Source organism: Hyaena hyaena, unplaced genomic scaffold (assembly GCF_003009895.1).
Source record: "Hyaena hyaena isolate Hyena2069 unplaced genomic scaffold, ASM300989v1 scaffold_22, whole genome shotgun sequence".
Classification (NCBI taxonomy): Eukaryota; Metazoa; Chordata; class Mammalia; order Carnivora; family Hyaenidae; genus Hyaena; species Hyaena hyaena.
Genome location: NW_024080654.1, coordinates 6279453 through 6300791, shown reverse-complemented (window position 1 = coordinate 6300791; position 21339 = coordinate 6279453). Strand labels below are relative to the sequence as shown.

The window sequence follows — 21339 nt, the reverse complement described above, 5'->3', positions numbered from 1 at the left end:
GGGGGGGGCCACACACTTCCCAACCCGCGACTGGGGGGGGCACACACTTCCCAACCCGCGACTGGGGGGGGGCACACTTCCCAACCCGCGACTGAGGGCGGGGGCAGGAGTCCTCAAGGACTCGCTCCCCAGGTCTGGGGGGGGCGAGGGGTGGTCAGGCTGCCTACAGATCCGTCAGTGTCTCTCTCTCAGGCTTCTGGCGTTTTCACCAGTTACTGCGGCTCCGGCGAGAAAACCAGGATGAAGAACCGGCTGGAAGTCGCAGAGCGGAAGCGCCTTCGGCCTCGTGGTTAAATACTGGGTTCCGGAGCCCATGGACGACAGACAGCTTCCCAGACCACACGGCAGCGGGCCCCCCTCCCCCACACGGAGGTTCCCCTCCCCCACACGCCCCTCCCCCACACGCAGGCCGCCCCCTCCCGCACACGCAGGTCCCCCTCCCGCACACTAAGGTCCCCCTCCCACAGACGCCCCTCGCGCACACGCCCCTCCCGCACACGCAGGCCCCCCTCCCGCACACGCCCCTTCCGCACACGCAGGCCTCCCGAGATGACGCCGGTGCGGGAGGTTAGGAGAAGGAGGCGGAGGTACAGGCCTGTCCGTTCGGGGCGGAGCCGCGGAGCGTTTGCAGGCTGCCTGAGCGCACCGGCTCTGACCTGGGCCCCGGGGCGCCACGCCAGCCCGCACCGCATCCTGCCCACGTGTGCCGCCAATGCCGCCTGGCCCTGAGGCCTGTCACCGCGCGGGGCGTCGGGGCCGGGCCGGTGAGCGGGGTGACGGCGGCCTGGGCCTCCGTCGCCGCGCGTGACGCTGCGCGTGCCCCGCGCGGGTGGACGGCGCCGCGTCAGTGCGTCTCGCAGCCGCGGTCGGCGGGCCTCGCAGCCGGGGGGAGAAGGAGTTTGTGCGGGTGGAGTCGACGTGTTAACGGGGCACAGGCGGGGACGCCGTCCGTCCCCCCCCCGGAAAACACCACATCCTCGTCAGCGCGACTGTCGACCTGGGCTGAGGAGACAGGCGTCTGCAGCTGCTGTGACGACGGACTCCCGTCCGGGGGCGGCGCCGCTCCTCACAGGCCCTTTCACGCCCGCCCCCAAAGCCTTGGCCCGCGTCCCTCTGCGCCGCCTTCCCACGGCCCCTCCGGTTCTGCTGGGAGGGGTGCGGGGGGCCTGAAGCCCGGGCAGGGCCGCGCCTGTGAGTCTGAGACCCAGCGCCCTTCGCCTCACAACACCCCACCCCGCACCCGAGCAAAACCGGCTCCAGGAAGGGGGCGCCTCTCTGGGAACGGGGCGGGGGGGCCGGACGGCTTGCGACGGCTTCCCTTTTGACGCATATACAATACATCCAGTAGCTTTAATCACAGAAATCACCGTTAAAAGCCAGACGTCTCCCAGAACCGCGGGTGGGCCGCCGCACTCCCCCGGCCCCCGGCCCCGAAGCCCGGCTTCAGTGCCCTGGTCGGTAAGGAGGCGGTGCGCACCCGGCCGCCCCCGCTCCTACCTACCCCGCGCCCGGGCACTGGTCTCGGCCTCAAGTTCTATTTGCTGAAGGAAAGAAGCGTCCGACTGATCAGATGTTTCCTCCTACAGACGAGCCTCGGATGCCCCGCACCCCGGCGCCCGGCTCGGTCCTTTCAACCCGCAAACCCGCGCGCTTTCTGGAAAGGCGGCTGACGTGCGGGCTGCAGACGCAGACCGCACCCCCCGCACGCCCCGGGCTGCGATCCGCAGTCATTTGCACCCTCCGGGGCAGAACCGGGTCTTGCTGACGGCCCGCGGAGACCCAGCAGCCGCCAGAAAGCCGCACACCCACCCGCCCTTCCCGCCTCTGCCGGGAGAAACGAAGGCTGCCACGCAGACCCCGGGCGCGCTCCCTGCGCTCGGGCGCATGATGCCAGGCCCAAGAACACCGACTCCGCAGCCCCTCCTACCAGTGTGCGTGGACACCGCGTTCAGCCTCCGCACCATTTCTTCCAGAGCCATCTCCTCATGTCTCAGCCAAAACCTCATCCTCCGGCACGAGTGACCCTCTGCAGCAGAAGGTGCCTTATGGGAGGGGTCGAGCGATGGGGAGGGGGCTCGGCCGCGCCTCCTTTCCCGGGATTGGTCCCCGAGCCCCGCCGAGGGGGCGCGCCCTGCGGCAGGGGGGCTGCGGGGCGGAAGCGGAAGCGGCGCGTCTGCCTCGCGTGTCCCCACCGCCACCAGGGAGCCCTGCGTGTGCGCCCGGGTCACCTGGGAGCCCTGCGTGTGCGCCCGGGTCACGGGGACCTCGTGGGCGGACCCCGTACTGACACCTGGCAGCACACCCCACTGTACCGCGCGTGCTCCCCGCGCAAAGGCGCAACCCGCCCCCGCCCTCGCAGCCCCGGGTCTCGGCTCCCTCCCCGGAGAGGAAGGAGGAGCCGAGGGCCGAGCTGAAGGTGAAGTGGCTCCGGGAACCGGCTTCCCCCACTTTACCTCCGGCTGCCCCGGGGCAGGTGCAGAGGCCGCAGCAGCCGAGCGCGCGCTCCCCGCGCCCCCCGCGCCGCCGCATGTCTCCCGGCCACCCCGGGTCACTGGGTCCGCGCAGGGTGGAGAGGCCGCTCCCCGAGTCGCGCCGCCGGCCCGAGGACGCAGCGCGCGGGGAGGGAAGCGCGAGGCGGCTCGCACAGGCCTTCGGACCTCGCCATGCTTGGCACTGAGCCACTGCGCGCATTTTACACCTCAGCGCCCTGCAGACCGAGCCTCCGTGTGGGTGGCTGTGGCTGCCGCGTCGCGGGACCGAGGGAACACGGGTGTGTGCGCTCCGGGCCCTGCACCGGGCCCTCTCACCCGGTCCGCCGTCCCTCTGTGCTTGGCCTGACAGGTGGCGCCCCCCTCCCTACAGGAGGAGGATTTCTGTGGCTCACGTCATCACCATGCCTGGGACCTCCCTGTCACACGCTCAGGCTCCAAGCCGGGTTCCAGGGGTAAAGGGATGGAGGGGACACAGCATTTGCCCCGCGAGAGGTCATGGGCCTGGGGGGCAAGGGAGGTCTGGAAAGTGCTGTGGAGCGAGATGAAGGCCCGGGAGGCGCGGGGTAAACTAGGATGCTGCTTTTTCCCTTTTCCTTTGTTTGCATCAAAACCACTTGCAAAACCCCTTGCGAGTTCATGTGTTCAAGCACAGCCCAGTGAGGGCAGGGGGCCAGCAAGGTGCCCCCGCAGCAAGGTGCTCAACGGTGAGCCTTCCTTCCCTCGCGGACAGTGGCCCTGGGCGGCCCACCAGGCAAGCCCCAGCTGTGCTAGACACCCCCCTAGGCCCCCGTCACCCCGCCTGCCTGACTTCAGTGCAGATCCTGGAGCGTCCAAGGCGGGCCCTGCCCCCCCCCCCAGTGCAGAGGGCGGCGCCCATCCCGCTGCCCCAAGGGCAGCGACCCCCACACTTGTCCTTGACGCGCACACTCTGCTCCCTGGCCACACTCTCTCACTCCTGCCCTGCACACCTGGGGGGCACGTCCCTCCTCCCTCGCCGGGTTTAACCCCTTTGGGCACGGAAGTGTACCCGGGGGTGCTCAGACTTGAGGTGCCATGGAAGCCCTGGGGGCTTGTTGGCCCCACCACTTCCGGTAGGCCAGGAGGGGGGATGGGCACTTCCAGCAGGACCCCAGGCGGGGCTGGCGCTGTGGGTCCGCAGGCCCAGGCCGAGAGCCGCAGCGAGCCCGTCTGAGGGGACGAGGCTGCCTGCCCCTGCCCTGGCTGACCCCTGTGCCCGCCGGGGTGTCCGTCTCCACGCACATGGCTTCTTTCCAGAGCCCGGGGCCTTCACCCTGGCCCCTGAAATGCCTCTGGCTGGCGGCTGTCCCGGGCCAAGCCGCTCACTCAACCCTGCTTAGGTTGAGCCGGCTGACACCTGTGACAGTTGCTGTTCACGTGTCAGCTTGGCCTCGGGGCCCCAGTGTTGGTTCTAACACCAGGCTGGAACTCGTCTCGAGGGTATTTCATAGGTGGACTTCCCAGCCCACGGCCAGGTGAGCCAGTCTCTCCTTCCCCCCCTTCCCTCTCTTTCTCAGTTTCTACCAAACCTTTACTGTTTCCTCAAATTATGGCATAAATGGCGCCTTCTATAAAACCCACTTCCTCTCTGACTGAGGTATGACAATAGTAACACCGCCCCCAGCACCCACTAAGCACTCACTACGCTCCCGGGACTCTCCCGGCCTCTTTACGCCCTTTAGGCCTCACAGAGAGGGGGCACTGTCTTCACCCTGTTTTATAGCATGAGGCACAGAAAGGCTCAGTAACTTGCCCGAGGTCACACAGCTGTGAAGTGGCAGAGACAGAGCCACACAAATGAGCGTTTGCTTCATGGAAACGCTGTCACGGCTCGGCTGGAACGCCATTCCCAAGGCCCCTTAGAGTAAATAAGGGGCAGTTAGGGCGGGAAGGTCCCAACCCCAAGCCTGCGGAAGAACCTTAGCCGCCGTGTCCCAAGGGCACGGGCCTGCTTTCCGTGGCTGGCTTGCCCCCTCCCGGAGAGGAGACACCGGGCAGGGCTGTTCGCAGGCCCCATGAGGCCACGGCGCCCAGGTGGGAAGGCGGAGGTAATGTTATACCTGGATACCAAACACATCCTCTTAGCAACCATTCCGGAAAGTCAGCCCTGAAAGAAGGCGAGAAACAGGAGCCCCGGGGGAGCCCGCCCTCCAGAGACAGGTGGGGGAGGGGAGAGTGTGGCCGGAAGTGACCACAGCGGCGGAGAGCAGGATGCACGTCCGTGCTGCACTGCCCTGCCCCACGTCAAGGGGGCAGCATGCAGGGGGGACTTGGAAAGAACGCCCTGAAGAGATCCACAGGCATTAACAGCACAGCCTCGCTGGGCGCCGGGGGTGGGGCAGGCGGAGGCCTCCAGCCCCTTCTGAACAGCTACTCCCTGGGCAGGGCGGGGCTGAGCTAGGCGGCCCGCCCCTGAGGGGTTACAGTCTACAGGGACACACATCCCTATGGCCGCTGGCAAGCACGCCATCCCCCGGGGACTGACGTGAGGCCGCAGGACAGAGTCCAGGATACGGTCACCCTGTTCCGGCCCCTGTCCGCAGTGTGCAGCTTACAGCAGAGCGGGGGAGGGGGCGGGAGGGGTAGCACGGGGGGCGGGGAGGAATTGAGGGGAGGGGAAGCATGGAGAGGGGAGCATGGAGGGAGACAGAGAGGGGAGGGGGATAAAGAAAGGGGGGGAGAAGGGGGAGGGGAGGAGGGAGTCAGGAGGAGAGGTATTTTGGGCGAGAGGAAGGGAAGGGAGGGGATAATGAAGGAGGGAGGGAGTGCAGGGGGAGGGGCACTTGGGGGAGGGGAGGGGAGGAGCCCCAGGAAGGGGTGGGAAGCTGAGAGCAGCAGCCATCTACTGATAACTAAGGGGTTCCCTGGTCACAACGAGGAATCCGCCCCGTAACTGAGCTACAACAGCAGGTTGCAAATACACAAGACGTGACCCCGTCCACACCGAATTCAGAGGCAGGTGGAACTCAGCTCCCAGCACCAGAGACACGCGCCCGGCCCCCAAGCCGCCCGCAGGGAGTCTGCAGAAGCAGGTGGCTTCTCGTGAACGCCAGAGTCTTAACCCGGTGGCAGCACACGTCCTGTGAGGGAGGAGCTGACGGGCCCTGTAGGATCCTGTGAGCAGAGGAGGGGCGGGCTCTGGAGAGAGGGGAGGGGCCCCGGGTCCCTGGGGCGGGCACTGCCACCGGAGCGTGTCTCAGCCCAGCCCCAGGCACCTGGCCGGCCCCACCACCTGAGTCTCCCGCCCTCTGGGCCCAGCAGGATCCCCACCAGCTACCTTCCTTCCAACCCCAGACCAAACACGGGGCAGAGCAGGCATCATACAAAAGGCAGGGCCCCGGGGGGCGCAGTGAGAGGGGCCTACGTGTGACCGTGTGCCCAACACCTTGGGTTGGACCGCAGGAGATGCCAGCTCACACCTGCCAGAATGGCTTTACCAAGAAGACAAGTTGGCTGGGACGTGGAGAAAAGGGGACCTTTGTGCACGGTTGGCGGGAATGCGCACTGCTGCAGCCAGCGTGGACATCAGTGGGGAGGAAACCGTGTCCTCAGAGAATCAAAAAGGAAACTGTCCTAGAATCTGGCTATTGTACTCCTGCGAACATGCCTACAGAAAAGCACAGCAACTCAAAGAGAGATCTGTTCCCCACATTCCCAGGGGGCGCTGTTCCCACGTTCCCAGGGGGCGCTGTTCCCACATTCACAGGGCCCCGAGGCCCACGTTCACAGTCTGGGCCGCGCTGTCAGGCAGAGCACCGGCCAGGAGGGGGGTCACCGTGGGAGCCTTTCCTGAGGAAGGAAAGGCTGAGGCCCGAACCCCTACTCAGCCTGTTCTGAGAACAGGAGGGGACACAGGTCCCACTACAGACATGCTGGGCAGAGCCACTCGGGGGACCCAGGGTGCTGGCTTCCTCGAGTCCTGTCTGTTCTATGTCACCACACTCGGGTCCAGCCCTGCCCTGCGCCCCCCCCCCCCCAGCTGTGCTTTGGACAAATCGTTCGGGGGCATCAGCCTGTGCGTGGTCTCAAGGGCCAAGCCAGCCCCCAAGTCAGAAAGATTCATGTGGGAAACGGGCTCATTCCGGGGAAAGCTGTAAACAGCGTCACGGAACCCCTTTGCACCTTCACTTGCTGCCTTTCTGCACTGAGGCCCCCATAACGGGACACCGCGGGCTGGGGGGTCCCAGACGCCCGCGTCCCACGGCGCAGGGGCTGCGAGTCCAGGATGAAGGCGCCTGCAGAGTCTGCTTCCTGGGTTCCAGAGAGGGTTTCCTTCCTGGGGCCTTCATGCTGTGCCCCCAGGTGGGGGGCAGACGAGGGAGTGGCGGGGACACCAGTGTCACTCGGGGATCCACCCTCACCCTACACACCCCCAAACACCATCTCCTTGGGGGTTTGGATGTCCGCACATGGATCTGGGGGCCACGAAGTTGAGCACCTATGAGTGTCTGCGGATACTTTAATGGCAACAAAAGAGTAACACAGAACTCCCTTCCCTTCAGCTGCAGCTCACGGCCACGTTCTGTGTCAAACATCTAACCGGCTAGATCTCCCGAAACTCCTTCCGAAGCGCTGTCACATGTGTCACCGCGTCACACAAGGAGGGCAGGGACGTTAGCCGGCTCCACGGGGACGCTGGGAGACTCAGGCTCCCCGGGAGGAGGTGAAGGGGGGCCGGAGAACTGGGCCAGCGCTGGGGCTCTGCGGTGCCACCCGTGGGCCCTCGCCATGGTACCCCAAACAGCAGCGGGCTCCTCGGGGTCCCCACCCCAGCTGTCACCACGGCGTGTGCACAGAAGAGCCAGCAAACTCAAGCCCAAGGTGATGGAGAAGGCACCGTGGAAGCGGGAGGCGGGATGAGGCACCGGAGCCGACTGGGAGGCGGGACCAGCAGAGGATCCTGAGCCGGGGAGACCTCCTGGGTCGCAGGGCTGGGCGGGGCTGCACGGGTCCCCGCGGCAGGGAAGGGATGTGCCACGGCCCAGTGGATGGGGCGATCAGTGGATGGGGCGATGTGGGGCCACCGCCAGGAATGCAGACGAGGCCAGAAAGTGGCCTCTCCTACAGCCCCACCCCCACCCTGGTCCCCGCGCTGGAGGATGACGAGGGCGGTGTGTGTTACCGTCTAAGCCTCTGTGGTCACCCTTTACGGCGGCAAGAGGAAGGTGACGGGGCCACGCACGCCAGCCCGGAAGCCCCGGTGTGAGGCCCCGGGGCCCCCGCGAAGGGCCGAGGGCGGACGCGGGCCTCTGGGTGGGGGGGCCCACGCGGGCCTCCTACAAACCCCGAGGGTCAGGAGGACGCCCTTGTTATGCCCACAAACGCGTAACAGACGCACGGGCTGGACAGTCGAGCTGCTCACCTGCCGGCGTGGACACTTGTGATTATTCAGAAAGCCCGTGGTTTGCCTGTCTGCTCCTAACGTTTGACATTGGATTTTACAGCCTTGACGGGGAGCGGCGTGAACAACCTGGTGGCCTCAGTGTGGCGCCGTCCTGCACAGGGAAGTGTGGGAGCCGCGACCAGCGGGGCCCCGTTAGCCGCTGACGCTCCTCCTGCCCACGGCCCCGCCTGGAGAACATTCTGCTCTCACCTCGAGGGAACAGCGCCAAGGGGGTAACCGACCGAGAGGGAAACAGCGGCCAGTTTCCTTCTTGTCTTCTTCCGCTGTTCCCTGAGTTGTCCCCTGAGCCGCCTCACAGAGCCCGGCAGCCTGGGCCACAGGGCAGCATCCCCGCCCCTTCGGCAGCCGGTTCCCCGTCCTCAGGGCGGGGCCGAGCAGGACAGCGGGCAGAGGACGCTCTGGTGTCACACCCAGGCTCCGAGCGGGACACTTGGCCACTGTTGTCGGCGGCTTCTGCACCTCGAGGGCACAAGAAGGGAGAGCGTGGCCGGACGCCATCTCTGCCTTGTGGGGAACAAGTAAAACAGCAGCACCAGCCTGGAGACAAGCGGCTGAGTGTGTGCAGCCGGAGCAGGGGCTGTGCTGGGCCCGCACCCTCCCTGGGGCCCCCCGGACCCCGCCTCACCCGGGGCCCCCACAGCACCCCACAGCCGCTCACGCGCAGCTCGCATTTGATGACTTTGGTTCCTTGGTGATCATGCCTCCCGGGAAGTAGGAAAATGAATCAATCTACTCTGGCATCTGGACCCCATTCCTACATTTCAAATGCTTTCTAAGAAACCAAATGAAACCAGAGAAAAAATACCGTTGGCCTTGAGGGGATCTGGCTTCGCTCCCTCCGGGACACGACGTAACATATAAGCTCAATTCTGGCAACTGCGCTGGTTTTACTCTCCAAAGCATCCGGGAAAGTCCTGGGCACCTAAGTGTAAGAGGCCCACACAGCCAGGGTGTGCGCAGCCAGCAGGGGCCCCTCCCCAGAGACTCCGCGCAGCGGTGCAGCCCAGGGCCTGCGTTCCAGGCCAGTGGTGGGCTCAGCCTGCCCCCTGACTGGTGGTGGCCTTGAGAAGTACTCAGTTTCCCCTTCCATAAAACGGGGGCGCACAGCACCAACTGTGTATCAGCGACTAGAACGGCGGCCGGCAAGCGGTAAGTGCTGGACGGTCATTAGCCGATTCGCCCGGGGCGTCAGGCTGTGCGAATCGGGCTACAGAATCAGACTGTAAAATCCAGGGGGGATTTTTCCCCGTGTCTCAGCGCCTGTTTGTGACTTCCCAGGGGACCCCTCCCCGTCCCAGCCCATGAGACCAGGACAGACTCGAGGTTTGCTGTTACGTATTTATTCGTTTACCTGATTCCCACGGGAGCCCCTACCACGCGTCACAGGCCACGTGCCGGGGACACAGCACTGACGACGGACAAGACCCTCACGTCCCTTGTGCTTTGCTTCCCGGGAAGGCGAGCGACCTACGTCCTCCCGGCAGAGCCCCCGGCTGCACCTCTCCTTCCTCCTCGGGCAGCTTTTTGATGCGGGTCCCCCAGCATCTGTCCTGAGAGGCCCAGGTCCCCATGTCCCCGTTCTGAGGCCCCTAGCCAGCACTGGCCGGGTCCCCAGGCAGGTTACTGCGGGAAGCCGTGACAGCACAGGACCACGTCCCTCTGCGCCCAGCACACCAGCAAACACAAGCACCTGCTGTCTGCAGGCCGCGTGGGCCGCGCGCCCAGCCCTTCCGGGGCCGCACGGAACACAGAGAGGCTGCCAGCACCTCCTGGCACCCAGGACACGGAGGGGCACCCCAGGTGCTCGCGGAGAGCGGTCATTCGCGGGGACCACCCTCCATTCGGCCCCGGGGACGCTGGAGTCAGCAGAACGAGGTAGAACACAGAGGATAAAAGGGCAGGCCCTCAAACACCCTTTTCCCTCAGGGTTCACGGTTTAAGCACTTTATTGAGGTATAATCTATACACAGAGATCTGCACCCCTTCACTGCGCCCCGCCTGGTGAGTCTGGACTCGGCAAACACCGTGGGGCGCCCTCAACCAAGGTCACAGACGCCCACTTGCCTCCGGGTCAGATGCGCGGGGCTGACATGGGGGCAGGGATCACATCAGTCCCCCGTGGCGGGGCCAGGGCCACGGCGAGTGAGATGATGGCTCTGCAGAGACAAAGCCCTGTGATCAGAGCTCCCCACCCCGAGCACTAGGTGGCTCCGTACACGCCTGTTAGCGGCCGTCTTCTCTGATGGGGACGGACACCCACGGCCAGAGCGTCTGTAAGTTCCAGGGTCAGATGGCCAGCGTCCACCACATTCCGACAGGAAATCAGAGCTGCAGATGGACCTTCTGGTTCACCAGAAACTTTCCAAACGGCGCTGGCGGCTCTCGCCGAGTCGGGTGTGCAGGGCACCAGCCCAGGGCAGCCCAGGCCACCTGGACCCTCCACGTACCAGCTGCTCTTGGTGCAAACAGCATCTGTCCCCCAGACGGGCTCGGCGCTGCTGTCCCACACCCAGGGCAGCCTCTGCTCTCTGGCCGAGCCCACACTTATCCGAAGGGAAACTGTTAACAATAGAGCAGCCTGTGGGGCGATAACGGCCTCAGGGCGCCCCGCGGCCCCCCTCCCACCCCCGGCGCTGACGCAGGCTGCTGTTGATCTTCCCGCTCAGTCCCCACCGTAGACCCTGGAACACGCCAGTTCATAATCAGGAAGTTGGTTTATTACTTTGTTTAGAAAACTAATAGTGACCAATTTAAGTTCGATTTAATCTCACATGTTGAGATCCTTCCCCTCAGATGTGCCCCAAACAATCTGTAAACCATGTAACAAGGTCAGAGGGAGGCGCGGCGGTTCAGGGCCTGTAGGGTGGGGGGCTGTCCTGGCCCCGAGGACCCGGAGCCGGCGGGCTGGGCACCTGAGCATTCTAGGGAAAGCGGAGACCCCCCCCTTCCTCCCTGAGAGGGACGTGGTCGGCAGGGCTCCTGCGCCATCAGGGACGTCCCCAGAAGACAACCAGGGAGCCGGGCGTGTGTGCCAGCGGGCACAACCAGGGGGCAGGGGTGTCGGCTGCCGGGGGAAGCGGGAGGCGGCCCGTGTGGGGCTCACTCCACCCCTCTTCCTGAGGCTCAGGAAGGAAGAGGACTGGATGGGCATGGCGGCCGGCTCTCACCAGAGGGTCGGTCTGTCGCCTTCTGCCTTCCTCCCCTCAGCGCTGAACGTTCAAACACGCGTGATTTAACTGTAGAAATGCCGTTTATTCAAGCCTTAACTTGGAGTATTTTCCAAGGCTCAACAGCAAGGTCAAATCAAGTTAACCTACCTTGACAGCTATTTAAGCTTTTCGACCTGGACCCACAAGTCTGCAGCAGACATTTACTTTTAGCCAGTCAAGGTCAGAGTCAGCTATAGTCCTTCCACTTCAGACCTGAGTCTTCGGCTTGGGGAGAACCTTCCAAGGCAGCCTCTGCGCGCGGGCTTGTCAGCAGGGCGTGAGGAGGGCCGTGGGGTGCTGTTAATTTTAGGTGATTGTCGATTCCCGTGTAGTTATAAGAAATAATCCAGATAGATCCTGTGTGGTCTTCCCTCCCGGCTGTTACAACGTGCAAAACAAGGTAGAGGTCACAGCGCAGACGCCGACACAGATACGGTCAACGGAGCACGTCCCATCCCCTCCCCCGTGCGTGGACCCTGAGTCCCTTACAGACGTGCGCACCTCCTGCCCGCTCCACACCGAGCCCCCGCAACCGCTGCTCTGTTCCCCACATCCATAACTTTGCCATGTCACAAATGTTCTAGAAATGCAATCACCCAGGGATAGCTCCTTCTATCGCTTCGCGGATCCTGCCTTCTTACAGGTGGAAGGTCTGTGGGGCGCTGCATCAGGCGCCTGCCCCTGGGCCACTTTCCCAACGAGAATGTGCTCCCTTCGATTCTCCCTCGCATTTGGTCAGTCTCTCAACATTTCAAACTCTTTCATCATGTTGGTTGCAGTGATCTGTGATTAGCGATCACAGCTCCTCAAAGCCTCAGATGATGGTTAGCGTCTTTTAGTACTTAAGTATTTTTTAATTAAGGTACTTTTTAAAAATTTTTTTTAATATTTATTTTTGAGAGAGATAGAGCACAAGTGGGTGAGGGGTAGAGAGAGAGAGAGAGAGAGAAAATCTGAAATAGGCTCCGGGCTCTGTGCCGAGGGGCTTGAACCATGGACTACAAGAACATGACCTGAGCCAAAGTCGGGTGCTTAACAGACTGAGCCCCCCCAGGCGCCCCAATTTAAGGTACGTTTTAAACACTACTGCACGCTTAACAGATAGCATAAACATGGCTTTTATACGCACTGGGGAAGTTCACCGGAGTCACTTCACTGTGGCATCCGCCTCGCTGCGACTGTGAGAGCCGGGACCATGTCTCTGGGGCCAGCCTGTCCGTGATGCTCGGGATGGGCTCCCCTCACTCACCTGATTCCCTGGGTGTCCCTTCCTGTTGCTGTAGTTAATGTTCCCCTGTGCAGACAGACCGCGGTTTTTCCTGACTATCCCCCACTGAAGGACATCAGGGTTCTTTCCAGTTTGGGGCTGTTACAAATAGAAGTCACACACATTCATGCACATGAATCTGGGTACATGTTTTCCTTTCTGGGGATAAATGCCCAGGAGCCCACAGTGGCGTGGTCTGACCTCCAACGTTTTCCAGATTGGTCATTCTGTGCTGTGTCCCCACCAGCTGTGAAGGGGCGACGCCTGCCTCTCAGCATCCTCCCCTGCGCGTGAGGGTGGCCTCCCTCAGCATCTTCCCTGCATTAGGCTGTCACTTCTTACTTCAGCCATTCTGGAAGGTACTACTGGTACCTCGTGGTGCTGTGCGCATTTCTGTCAAGGCTAATGGCATCGAACGCCCTTCCGCGTGCTTGCCTGACGTCCATCTCCCCCCCCCCCGCCTCGTGTCTGCTCAGGCCTGCTCCCCCGTCCTCGCTGCGGTCACAGCTGTGTCTGGTGAGCCGGGAGACCCCAGTCCTTCACCAGATCTGTGATCTGCAGCGAGTCCGCCCACCCTCTGAACAGCGTCCTTTGCAGAGCATAAGTTTCTAATTTTAATAAAGTCTAAGTTACCAATTTCTCCTTTCCTGGATCATGTTTTTGGCATCAAGTCTAAGAACTCTTTGTGTATTCCTAGATCCCAAATATTGTCTGCTACGTTTCTTCTAGAAGTAATACAGTGGCTCACTTTGTTTAAATCTTTGAGTTTACTTTACATAAGGGGTATGAAATTCAGATCAGTGTTTGCTTTTGCCCCTGGGTCCCCAATTGCTCTAATAGCTCAATTTGTTGAAAAGGCGATCTTCCCTCCATCAACTGATTTTCCATTTTTACCAACAAAAGTCCGCTGGTCCCGTTTGTGCGGGTCCGAGTTCGAGTTCCTACCGCCCCCGGGGCACCTGCGTCAGTGCCATGCCGTCCCACCACGTGAAGCAACTTGTGTCTTGAAAGCAAGTGCACCGGCTCCTCCTTTTCCTTCTTCCTCGAGATTGTTGTAAGCATTTTGGCTCCTCTGACTTTTCATACAAGTTTTAGGACCATCTTGCCCCCATCCCCAAAACCACCTTTCTGGGGTTTTGCTAGGAGTGCGTTACTCAGTGTGGCAAGAACAGCCGAGCTCTGCTCAGTCGTGGACTCGTGAACACAGTGCGTCTCTCCCTTCACCGGGTCTCTGAGTCCCCACATCCGCATCTGCAGGGGCGGCACACAGCCCTGCCCGGACTTTATTGCCTCACCGAAGTGTCTCTCTCTCTCTCTCTCTCTCTTTTTTAATTTATTTTGAGGCAGAGAGAAAGTGCATGTGCAGGGGAGAGGGGCAGAGGGAGGAAGAGAGAATCCCAAACAGGCTCCATGCTCCACGCAGAGCCCAACACAGCACTGGACCACATGACCCTGGGATCACATGACCTGAGACAAAATCAAGTCACTTAACCGACTTAGTGGCCCAGGCGCCCCCAAGTGTTTCTTTTGAGTAATTACAAGTGGTGCATTTTCCTCCTGGGTCCGCGTGTCTGCTGACTTTTGAACGTTCGTCTTGCATCCTGCATTCTTGTTGGCTCACTTGTCTAATTCCAGGAGCATTTCTGTGGAGTCTTTGGATCTTATAATTAGGTAATCGTGTCTCATTAAGCGGGACTGTGGCTCCTCCCCCGTCTCCATGCCGGGTACTGCCTTTTCCTGACCCCACAAGGTCAGAGCCATGCTGCGGACGCCTCAGTGTCCGGACCGCACGGCCGCTGTGTTCTTGCCATTTGATGTGAGGCCGGCTGCCAGCATCTCTGTGGGTTTATTAGCAAGTTAAGGAAGCTGCCCTGTGTTCCTGTTTTTCTGAATGGCTGTTGAGTTTTGTCAACGACTTCTTCTTACTGACTGAAATCATGGTCTAAGCTTTCCTCGTTAGTCCGTGATGGCAGAATCCGCTGGCAAATCTTGAAACACTGGGCCAGCCCTGCGCACCTGCAGTAAAGCCACACCGGACATACTGAGCAATTCTTGTCATCGTTGCTGACCTCCACTTGCGAATATTTTGTTATGGATCTTCGTGTCCACATTCACCAGCAATCCTGGCCCACAGATTTCTTTTCTGCCTTTGGTTTGGCATCAGCGGAATACTAGCCTCATAAGACAAGCCCGGAAACGCCTCCTTTTTATTTTCTGGAAGACACGGCATCGAATTGATGTTGGTTCTTTGAATGTGTGTTAGGATTCTTGAGTGAAACCATTTAGGTCTGAAGGCTTGTGGAGTGTTTAAACTACTAACTCAACGTCCTAAATCGCTGTTGGGCGCTTCACACGGTCTGTTTCCTGCCGTAATAGCTGTGCTTTCCAAGAAGTTTTTCTTTGTCTTCAGTTTTCAGGAGTCTGACCAGCAGATGTCCTGGTGTGGTTCGCCCAGAGTTTTCTAACTGGGGTTCGACCAACTTCTCACAGATTCGGGTTTGTGTGTTTTGCCAGGTTTGGGTAGTTCCGCTTCACGTCTCCTCGTGCGGCCCCAGTGGCTCGAATGTCAGGTCCTCTGTGAGAGTCCCCGCGGCCCTGAGGCTCTGCTCATTCTCTCCCGTCTATTGTCTCCCTGTTCAGATTTGCCAAGTTCTACTGGTTTATTCTCAAGTTTGCTGGTTCTTGGGGTGTTGGGACCATTGATGGAGGGTTTGACTTTATTATCATGTTTTTCTTTTTTTAATGTTTTATTTATTTTTGAGAGAGAGAGAGCGCGAGCTGGGGAGGGGCAGAGAGAGAGGGACAGAGCAGGTTCCATGCCTTCAGGGAAGAGCCTGACTCGGAGCTTGGTCTCAGGACCATGAGATCATGACCTGAGCCGAAGTCAGATGCTCAACAGACTGAGTCACCCAGGTCCCCCCAGTTACCATATTTTTCATTTCAAAACTTGCCATTTTTTTCTTCGTTGCCGAGAACCTGTATGTTTGCCTTTGGTTGGAAAGCACACCTGTGACCGCTCCATGCAACATCCCTGTGATGGCCACACGCACGTCACCTCAGTGCTGGCACCTTCCGTCCTTTCTCCATCAGGTCAAGATTCTCCTGGGTCCTGACGGCACGAATCCTTTTTATGGAAACGTGGACGTTTTTGTACTATGTTAGGAGGTTCTGGATCTGTCAGCTGGGTTCCTCGGGCCCCCAGACGGGGAGGGGAGGACACGACCTCTTCACTACAGGTGCGCATCCAGGTCCAGACCCTGCCGTTGATGCTCAAGGACTCTGCTGACATCTGGGGGGGGGGGGGAGACAGTCCTTGTCAGTCCCAGGAGAGGGTGGGCGTCCTGCCTCCCCCGCGGTCCACCGGCTGGGAGGCTGTGGGGTGCTGTGTTCTGCTCCCCACATGTCTCCACTGTTAGCATGGTGGGGTGACCGCACTGCCCCTCCGCAGCAGTGACACTGAGTCCCCCTCCGATGTCACCCCAGCAGGGAGCGGGGGCGAACTCGTGCTGTGGCTTTCTTGTGGGGGAGGGGCCTCGGCAGCCAGGGGGTGGGATGCGGGGCTCCCCACGCCTCTGCTGGGGTGGAGCGAGCATGTCTACCAGTCTCCACCCGGCTCTTGGGCCCCACGCCTGGTCCTTTCACACGGAGAGCAGCCTGAGGTTTGAGCTCTGTTCTGTTTACGGCCTTTGGTGTTTCCAGGTTGTTGATTTCTCCAGCACCTGGTCTGGAATCTTCCAGGCAAAAGGAAGCCCAGGCACCCAGCCCGATGCCCTCGACCCCAACTCTTGGCCACCACCTCCTTCTCTTCACCTTTCAGGACTTTTTCACATATTGGGTCTAGGGTTTTTCTCTTCACTTAGTGGGAAGATCAGGGAAAAGTACGTCGGGGAGCCTCTGCTGTGTGCTTGCAGTGCTGGACGTGGCCGAGGTCCTTCCTGACTCTGGAATGCCAAGAGTCGATACCGGCAAACTCTGGTTAGTACCCCTGTTGTGTGTCCATGGACGCCAGCCTGCTGGGTCAGAAACTGTCAGTGGGGCGAGTGTGGGCCCTCGACAGTCCAGGCGCCCAGAAAAGGCACTCGACGCAGACGCCTTCCGGGGGGTGGGTGTCTGTCCCACGCACGTGTCCGTTTCCAGGGTGGGAAAGCGTGAGAGTGGCCAGACACCCTAACATCGGGTTCTCTCCCAGAGCCAGAACAACACCCGCCTCACGTGGCGCATGATTGTGCCCACGCCCCGCATGCAGCGATTAAAAGAAACTAGAAATGCCAACTCTCCGATGAAACAGATCTTGGGGCAGAGAGTCACTGGGACGTGTTTTAAGGAGAGAAAAGCCCCCGCATGTATTTGAAAGGTCTGGAAATGTTCCTTGATGTTCGATTGTGTCCTCGTGAGCCATGTTAGCTGTGGCTGTGAGTATTTTCAAGGAGGTAATGAGGCACATTCATAGGTGGAAGTAATTCTGGCCCTGAAGTCAGGGGGCACGCGGGGCACGGGACCCCCTGAGCTGGGGGCCCGCCCTGCATTGCGTCTCTGAAAAACGGTCTGTAAATCACAGAAACTTCATCGCGCATGCACGCGCAGCGGGCACGCGACAGCCCCACGGGCTTCGTCCACATCCTGCCAACTGCCACCCCCACGGCCGATCGACCACGAAACCCGGACACGCCTGTCTCCACGTGCACGCCGGGCGGTACGTGCTCCTGAAAGGACTTCACACGATGTGAGCTCCATACAGCCGGGGCCACCGCGGCCACAACGCGGCCATCGGTTCTTGGGGAGTAGCTGTCCGGCCAGCGTCCCTGTGCCTTCTCTGCTTCCCGGACGCGTCTGTTTGCTCACACTGGGCTCCACTGCCGCTGCAGGCCGCCTGCCGCGCTGAGGCCCCTTCCATCGCCAGGCTCTCCTCCCACCCTTCCCTCCCTGCCTCCTCCTTTTCTTTCTTGAAATTCTCTTATTGAAGGAACCAGGTCATTTGTCCCGTCTAGAGTCATGGATTACACACTTGGTGGATTTAGGCGTCCTGGTATACTCAGGAAATCTAGAAGTTTCCTGAGTCCAGTTCAGCCTTTCGCCGATTTACTTTGCTGTGCGGGCGCCCCCCAGAGGCCAACTCTGTGCGACCTCCCGCGCCAGCATCTGCTGTGAGTGACTGCGCCGCCCGCAGGCCCCTCCGGTCCGAGCACAGAGCCACACAACAGCACCCAGCGTGCCTCGGCCCGGCCAGGGCTTCTCCCCGTCCTGGCTGAGGCGCCCACCCCGTCGGGGCAGCTCCCCGGGTCGGCGGCTGCCTGGACGCGCTTGACCAGCCTGTTCCCGACCTTCACCAGGCGGGAGGGCGGCACAGTCACCCGACCACAGCTCGGGGATCCAGCTCGGCCAGGGGACACGGTGGCCACAAGTGTCAGGTCACTGACCAGGCGCACGTCAGCGACACGCGTGCTGTCCGCGGCTGCCCGCCGGGCGCATCTGCACTTTGTTCGCAGGCAAGGAGGAAGAGGCTGCATTTCCACTGGATGCCGCACAGCCACGGACGCAGCCCTGCCTCCCGCCTCCCGCGGCGCCAGCCCTCGCTCTTCTCCCTGGGGGCCACCGAGCTCTCCGGGTTTCGTGACTAGCTTCCTGCTTCGGCCCTAGAACCCGAGAAAGGGGTTCCCTATGGCGGGATCAGACAAGCAGCAGCCAGCAGGTGGATGGCGGGCACCGCCTGTCTCTTCTTTGGGTCTCCGGTCAGCTCACAGGACAGGCCCCCCGCACCACGTGCACGAACCTTCCCGGGGCTCGGCCCCTCGCTCCTGCCCCGGTCTCCCGCCGACAACGCAGGCGCCCTCCACACGCCCCCCGCAAGGACGTGGGTCTTGTGACCTGTCAGCCTGCCGACAGTCAGAGCCCCTTCAGAGGGGACAGCCACTGCGTCTTGTCTGAGCTGGCTTCCCAATAACCCTCCCGTCATCCCAAAGAGGCTTCTCCTCGGCCTCTGGGTTGCTGCTGGCTTCCGGCCCTGGACGCAAGTTCTAGGACAGAAGGGAGGCTGCTACGAGTGTTCCGCTCACCCCCACGGTCCGTGCGACACTCGGCCCTTGAGAGAGTGAGGCGTCTCCGTGGTGATCACTGGGCACTACGAGGGGTAGAGTCTGCCTTTGAGAAGCTGGCACTCAACAGGGGAGGTGACCAAGGTGCAAATACTTAGCTCACGGGCAGGCAGTGGCAAGTTCTCTAAGCAGCGATGCTTAGTGTCCCTTGGCCCTTCCACAGAAGGGCAGGGAGCGGGAAACAGGAGAGGCTGTGTGAGCCTGGCCTCGGTGGGGGTGACAGGAAAGATTTCCAGAGTGTATTACATACCAGTATCGAGCGGGACAGAAGCAAGAAATGACTGTTAAACCGAATCCTCATCACATTAGAAGAGCGACATCGTGACAGACGGCTTTAAGCCAGGAGCACGGAAAGAAGGTTGCCGAGGATTAAATGTGGGAAACATATGAACAAGCCGCCTCCTGATGGCGTTACTAAATGCAAATGTCACAATCATCTCCAGACGCTAGAGAAGCACTGGATGAACTTAATTTTATTTGTTCTTGATTTTAAAATACTTGACAAAGAAGACCCTAATATAACCACACAGACGCGCGCGCGTGCGCGCCCACATCTCAGCCTGTGCCCCACGGAACAGGGGGCGTCCCGGCAAGGATGCTTCCTGGGGACAGTGTCCCAGAGACATGAACGATGCCATGAGACAAGGAAGAAATCAGAAGAATGAAAAACTCAAAGAGGAAATAGAACCATAATCACGTGCTGACTTGTTTATGTAACCATGTAATTAGAATGAATTTGGATTTCATAGGGACAAAACACAGCTGGCAAGAATGGCCAGGTGAGCCCTTGAACAGAGCAGTGAAGTGATGGGAACCATAAAAACATGTCCTGGAGCCTCTGTAATTAGAGCTAGCGGCGCCACAAATCAAAAGGCAAGCAGACCGATGATGCAGAACAGAAATTTCAGAAATAGACTCAAACACGGACAGCAATGTGATGTATTTTCATGGTGGGGCCTCCGATACATGTGCTGAAGACAGAGATTCCAATAAATGGCATCGGGACCACAGATTAGAGAATCACAGTTGCATCCATACTTGAAACCATACAAAATACATCCACGTGCGTTAAGGGTTTACGTGGAAGTAAAAGTCCCAGGGGTAAAAATTGGGTGAATTCCCTTGAAGCCTTGGAATAACAAGGCCTTTTGAATAATAACTCAACCTCCAAAATCTGTAAAATACTGAAACTCAACTACATTTTATTTTTATTATTATTATTTTAAATGTTTATTATTAATTTTTGAGAGAGCGAGAGAGACGGAGCATGAGCAGGGCAAGGGCAGGGAGACAGAATCGGAAGCAGCTCCAGGCTCTGAGCTGTCAGCAGAGTCGGACGTGGGGCTTGAACTCCTGAACCCTGAGCTGAGGCCGGAGAGGTTCAGGTTCAGGTTCAGCCGGTCCCGGTTCTCAGAACTGCCGGTTTCTAAGAACACACCGGTGCCGCTCTGCGGTGCAGCATCGTGGCGTGAGGGTGTCAGAGCAGGCGGGGGGGGGGGGACCAGGGCCTCCGGGGTGGGCGGCGGGCAGGGCCACCGGCCTGACCCTTGGCTCTAGGGACGCCCGACCAGCCGCTCCAGGCACCCCTGTCCCCACTTCCGGTGGCTTTAGTCACACTCAGCCCTTTCTCCCAGGCCCACCCGCACAGTGCCAGGAAGATTCTCCCAGGAGGCGCTTCCCTTCCAAATGGCCGGGTGAGCTCGGCCTCGGAGAAGCACACGGACACAGACCCGGGGAGAGTGAATGACAGTTCCTGCCAAGCAGCCTGTGCGAGCGGCAGGCTCCCGGGAGTGGGGGTCAGCGCGAGGGGGAGGGCGGGGACATGCCCACATTGGCGCCATACGGTGTTGTGTCTGGTACCCCTTCACCCGTCCAAGGCTGACCCCGTCCAGGCTGACCCCCGTCCAGGGCTGACCCCGTCCAGGGCTGACCCCCATCCAGGGCTGACCTTGTCCAAGGCTGATCCCCACCCAAGGCTGACCCCGTCCAGGGCTGACACCCATCCAGGGCTGACCCCCGTTCAGGGCTGAACCCCGTCCAAGGCTGATCCCATCCAGGACTGACACCCATCCAGGGCTGACCTCATCCAGGGCTGACCCCCATCCAAGGCTGACCCTGTCCAGGGCTGACACCCATCCAGGGCTGACACCCATCCAGGGCTGACCTTGTCCAAGGCTGATTCCCATCCAAGGCTGACCCCGTCCAGGGCTGACCCCGTCCAGGGCTGAACCCCGTCCAAGGCTGACCCCGTCCAGGGCTGACCCCGTCCAGGGCTGAACCCCGTCCAAGGCTGACCCATCCAGGACTGAACCCCATCCAAGGCTGATCCCCATCCAGGGCTGACCCCGCCCAGGGCTGACCCCGTCCAGGACTGACCCCCATCCAGGGCTGACCTCGTCCAAGGCTGACCCCTATCCAACGCTGACCCCATCCAGGGCTGACCCCCATCCAGGGCTGAACCCCATCCAGGGCTGAACCCCGTCCAGGGCTGACCCGTCCAGGGCTGAACCCCGTCCAAGGCTGACCCCGTCCAGGGCTGACACCCATCCAGGGCTGACCCCCATCCAGGGCTGAACCCCATCCAGGGCTGAACCCCGTCCAGGGCTGACCCGTCCAGGGCTGAACCCCGTCCAAGGCTGACCCCGTCCAGGGCTGACACCCATCCAGGGCTGACACCCAAAAGGTCGTTGGCATCATTAAAGATATGGCTAACGGGTCAGGATAGAGAGAACTCCTTGAAAGGTAAACGCTGTGGCAACAACGTCCCCAAACCAGGAAAGCTGCCCCTGCTGCAGACAGGCCGTGCCGACGGGCACTGCGGTGGCGACGGGGAGCCTCTCCCCGGGACAAGCACACC

General features: G+C 60.8%; 1 protein-coding gene across 3 annotated transcripts in view; it reads right to left on the bottom strand.

The window, feature by feature from the left end:
* MCF2L (MCF.2 cell line derived transforming sequence like) overlaps nucleotides 1–21339 on the bottom strand; it is a 111064-nt gene that overhangs the window by 82818 nt on the left and 6907 nt on the right. For 2 of the 3 annotated variants that reach the window (XM_039226628.1, XM_039226630.1), the window contains exon 1: nucleotides 1928–2006. The exons of the other annotated variant lie outside the window; for it this stretch is intronic. In XM_039226628.1, the coding sequence (XP_039082559.1) occupies nucleotides 1928–2006 (79 nt within the window). Of the gene's footprint in view, nucleotides 1–1927; nucleotides 2007–21339 lie in introns of those variants that run through there. 3 annotated transcript variants of the gene reach the window in all.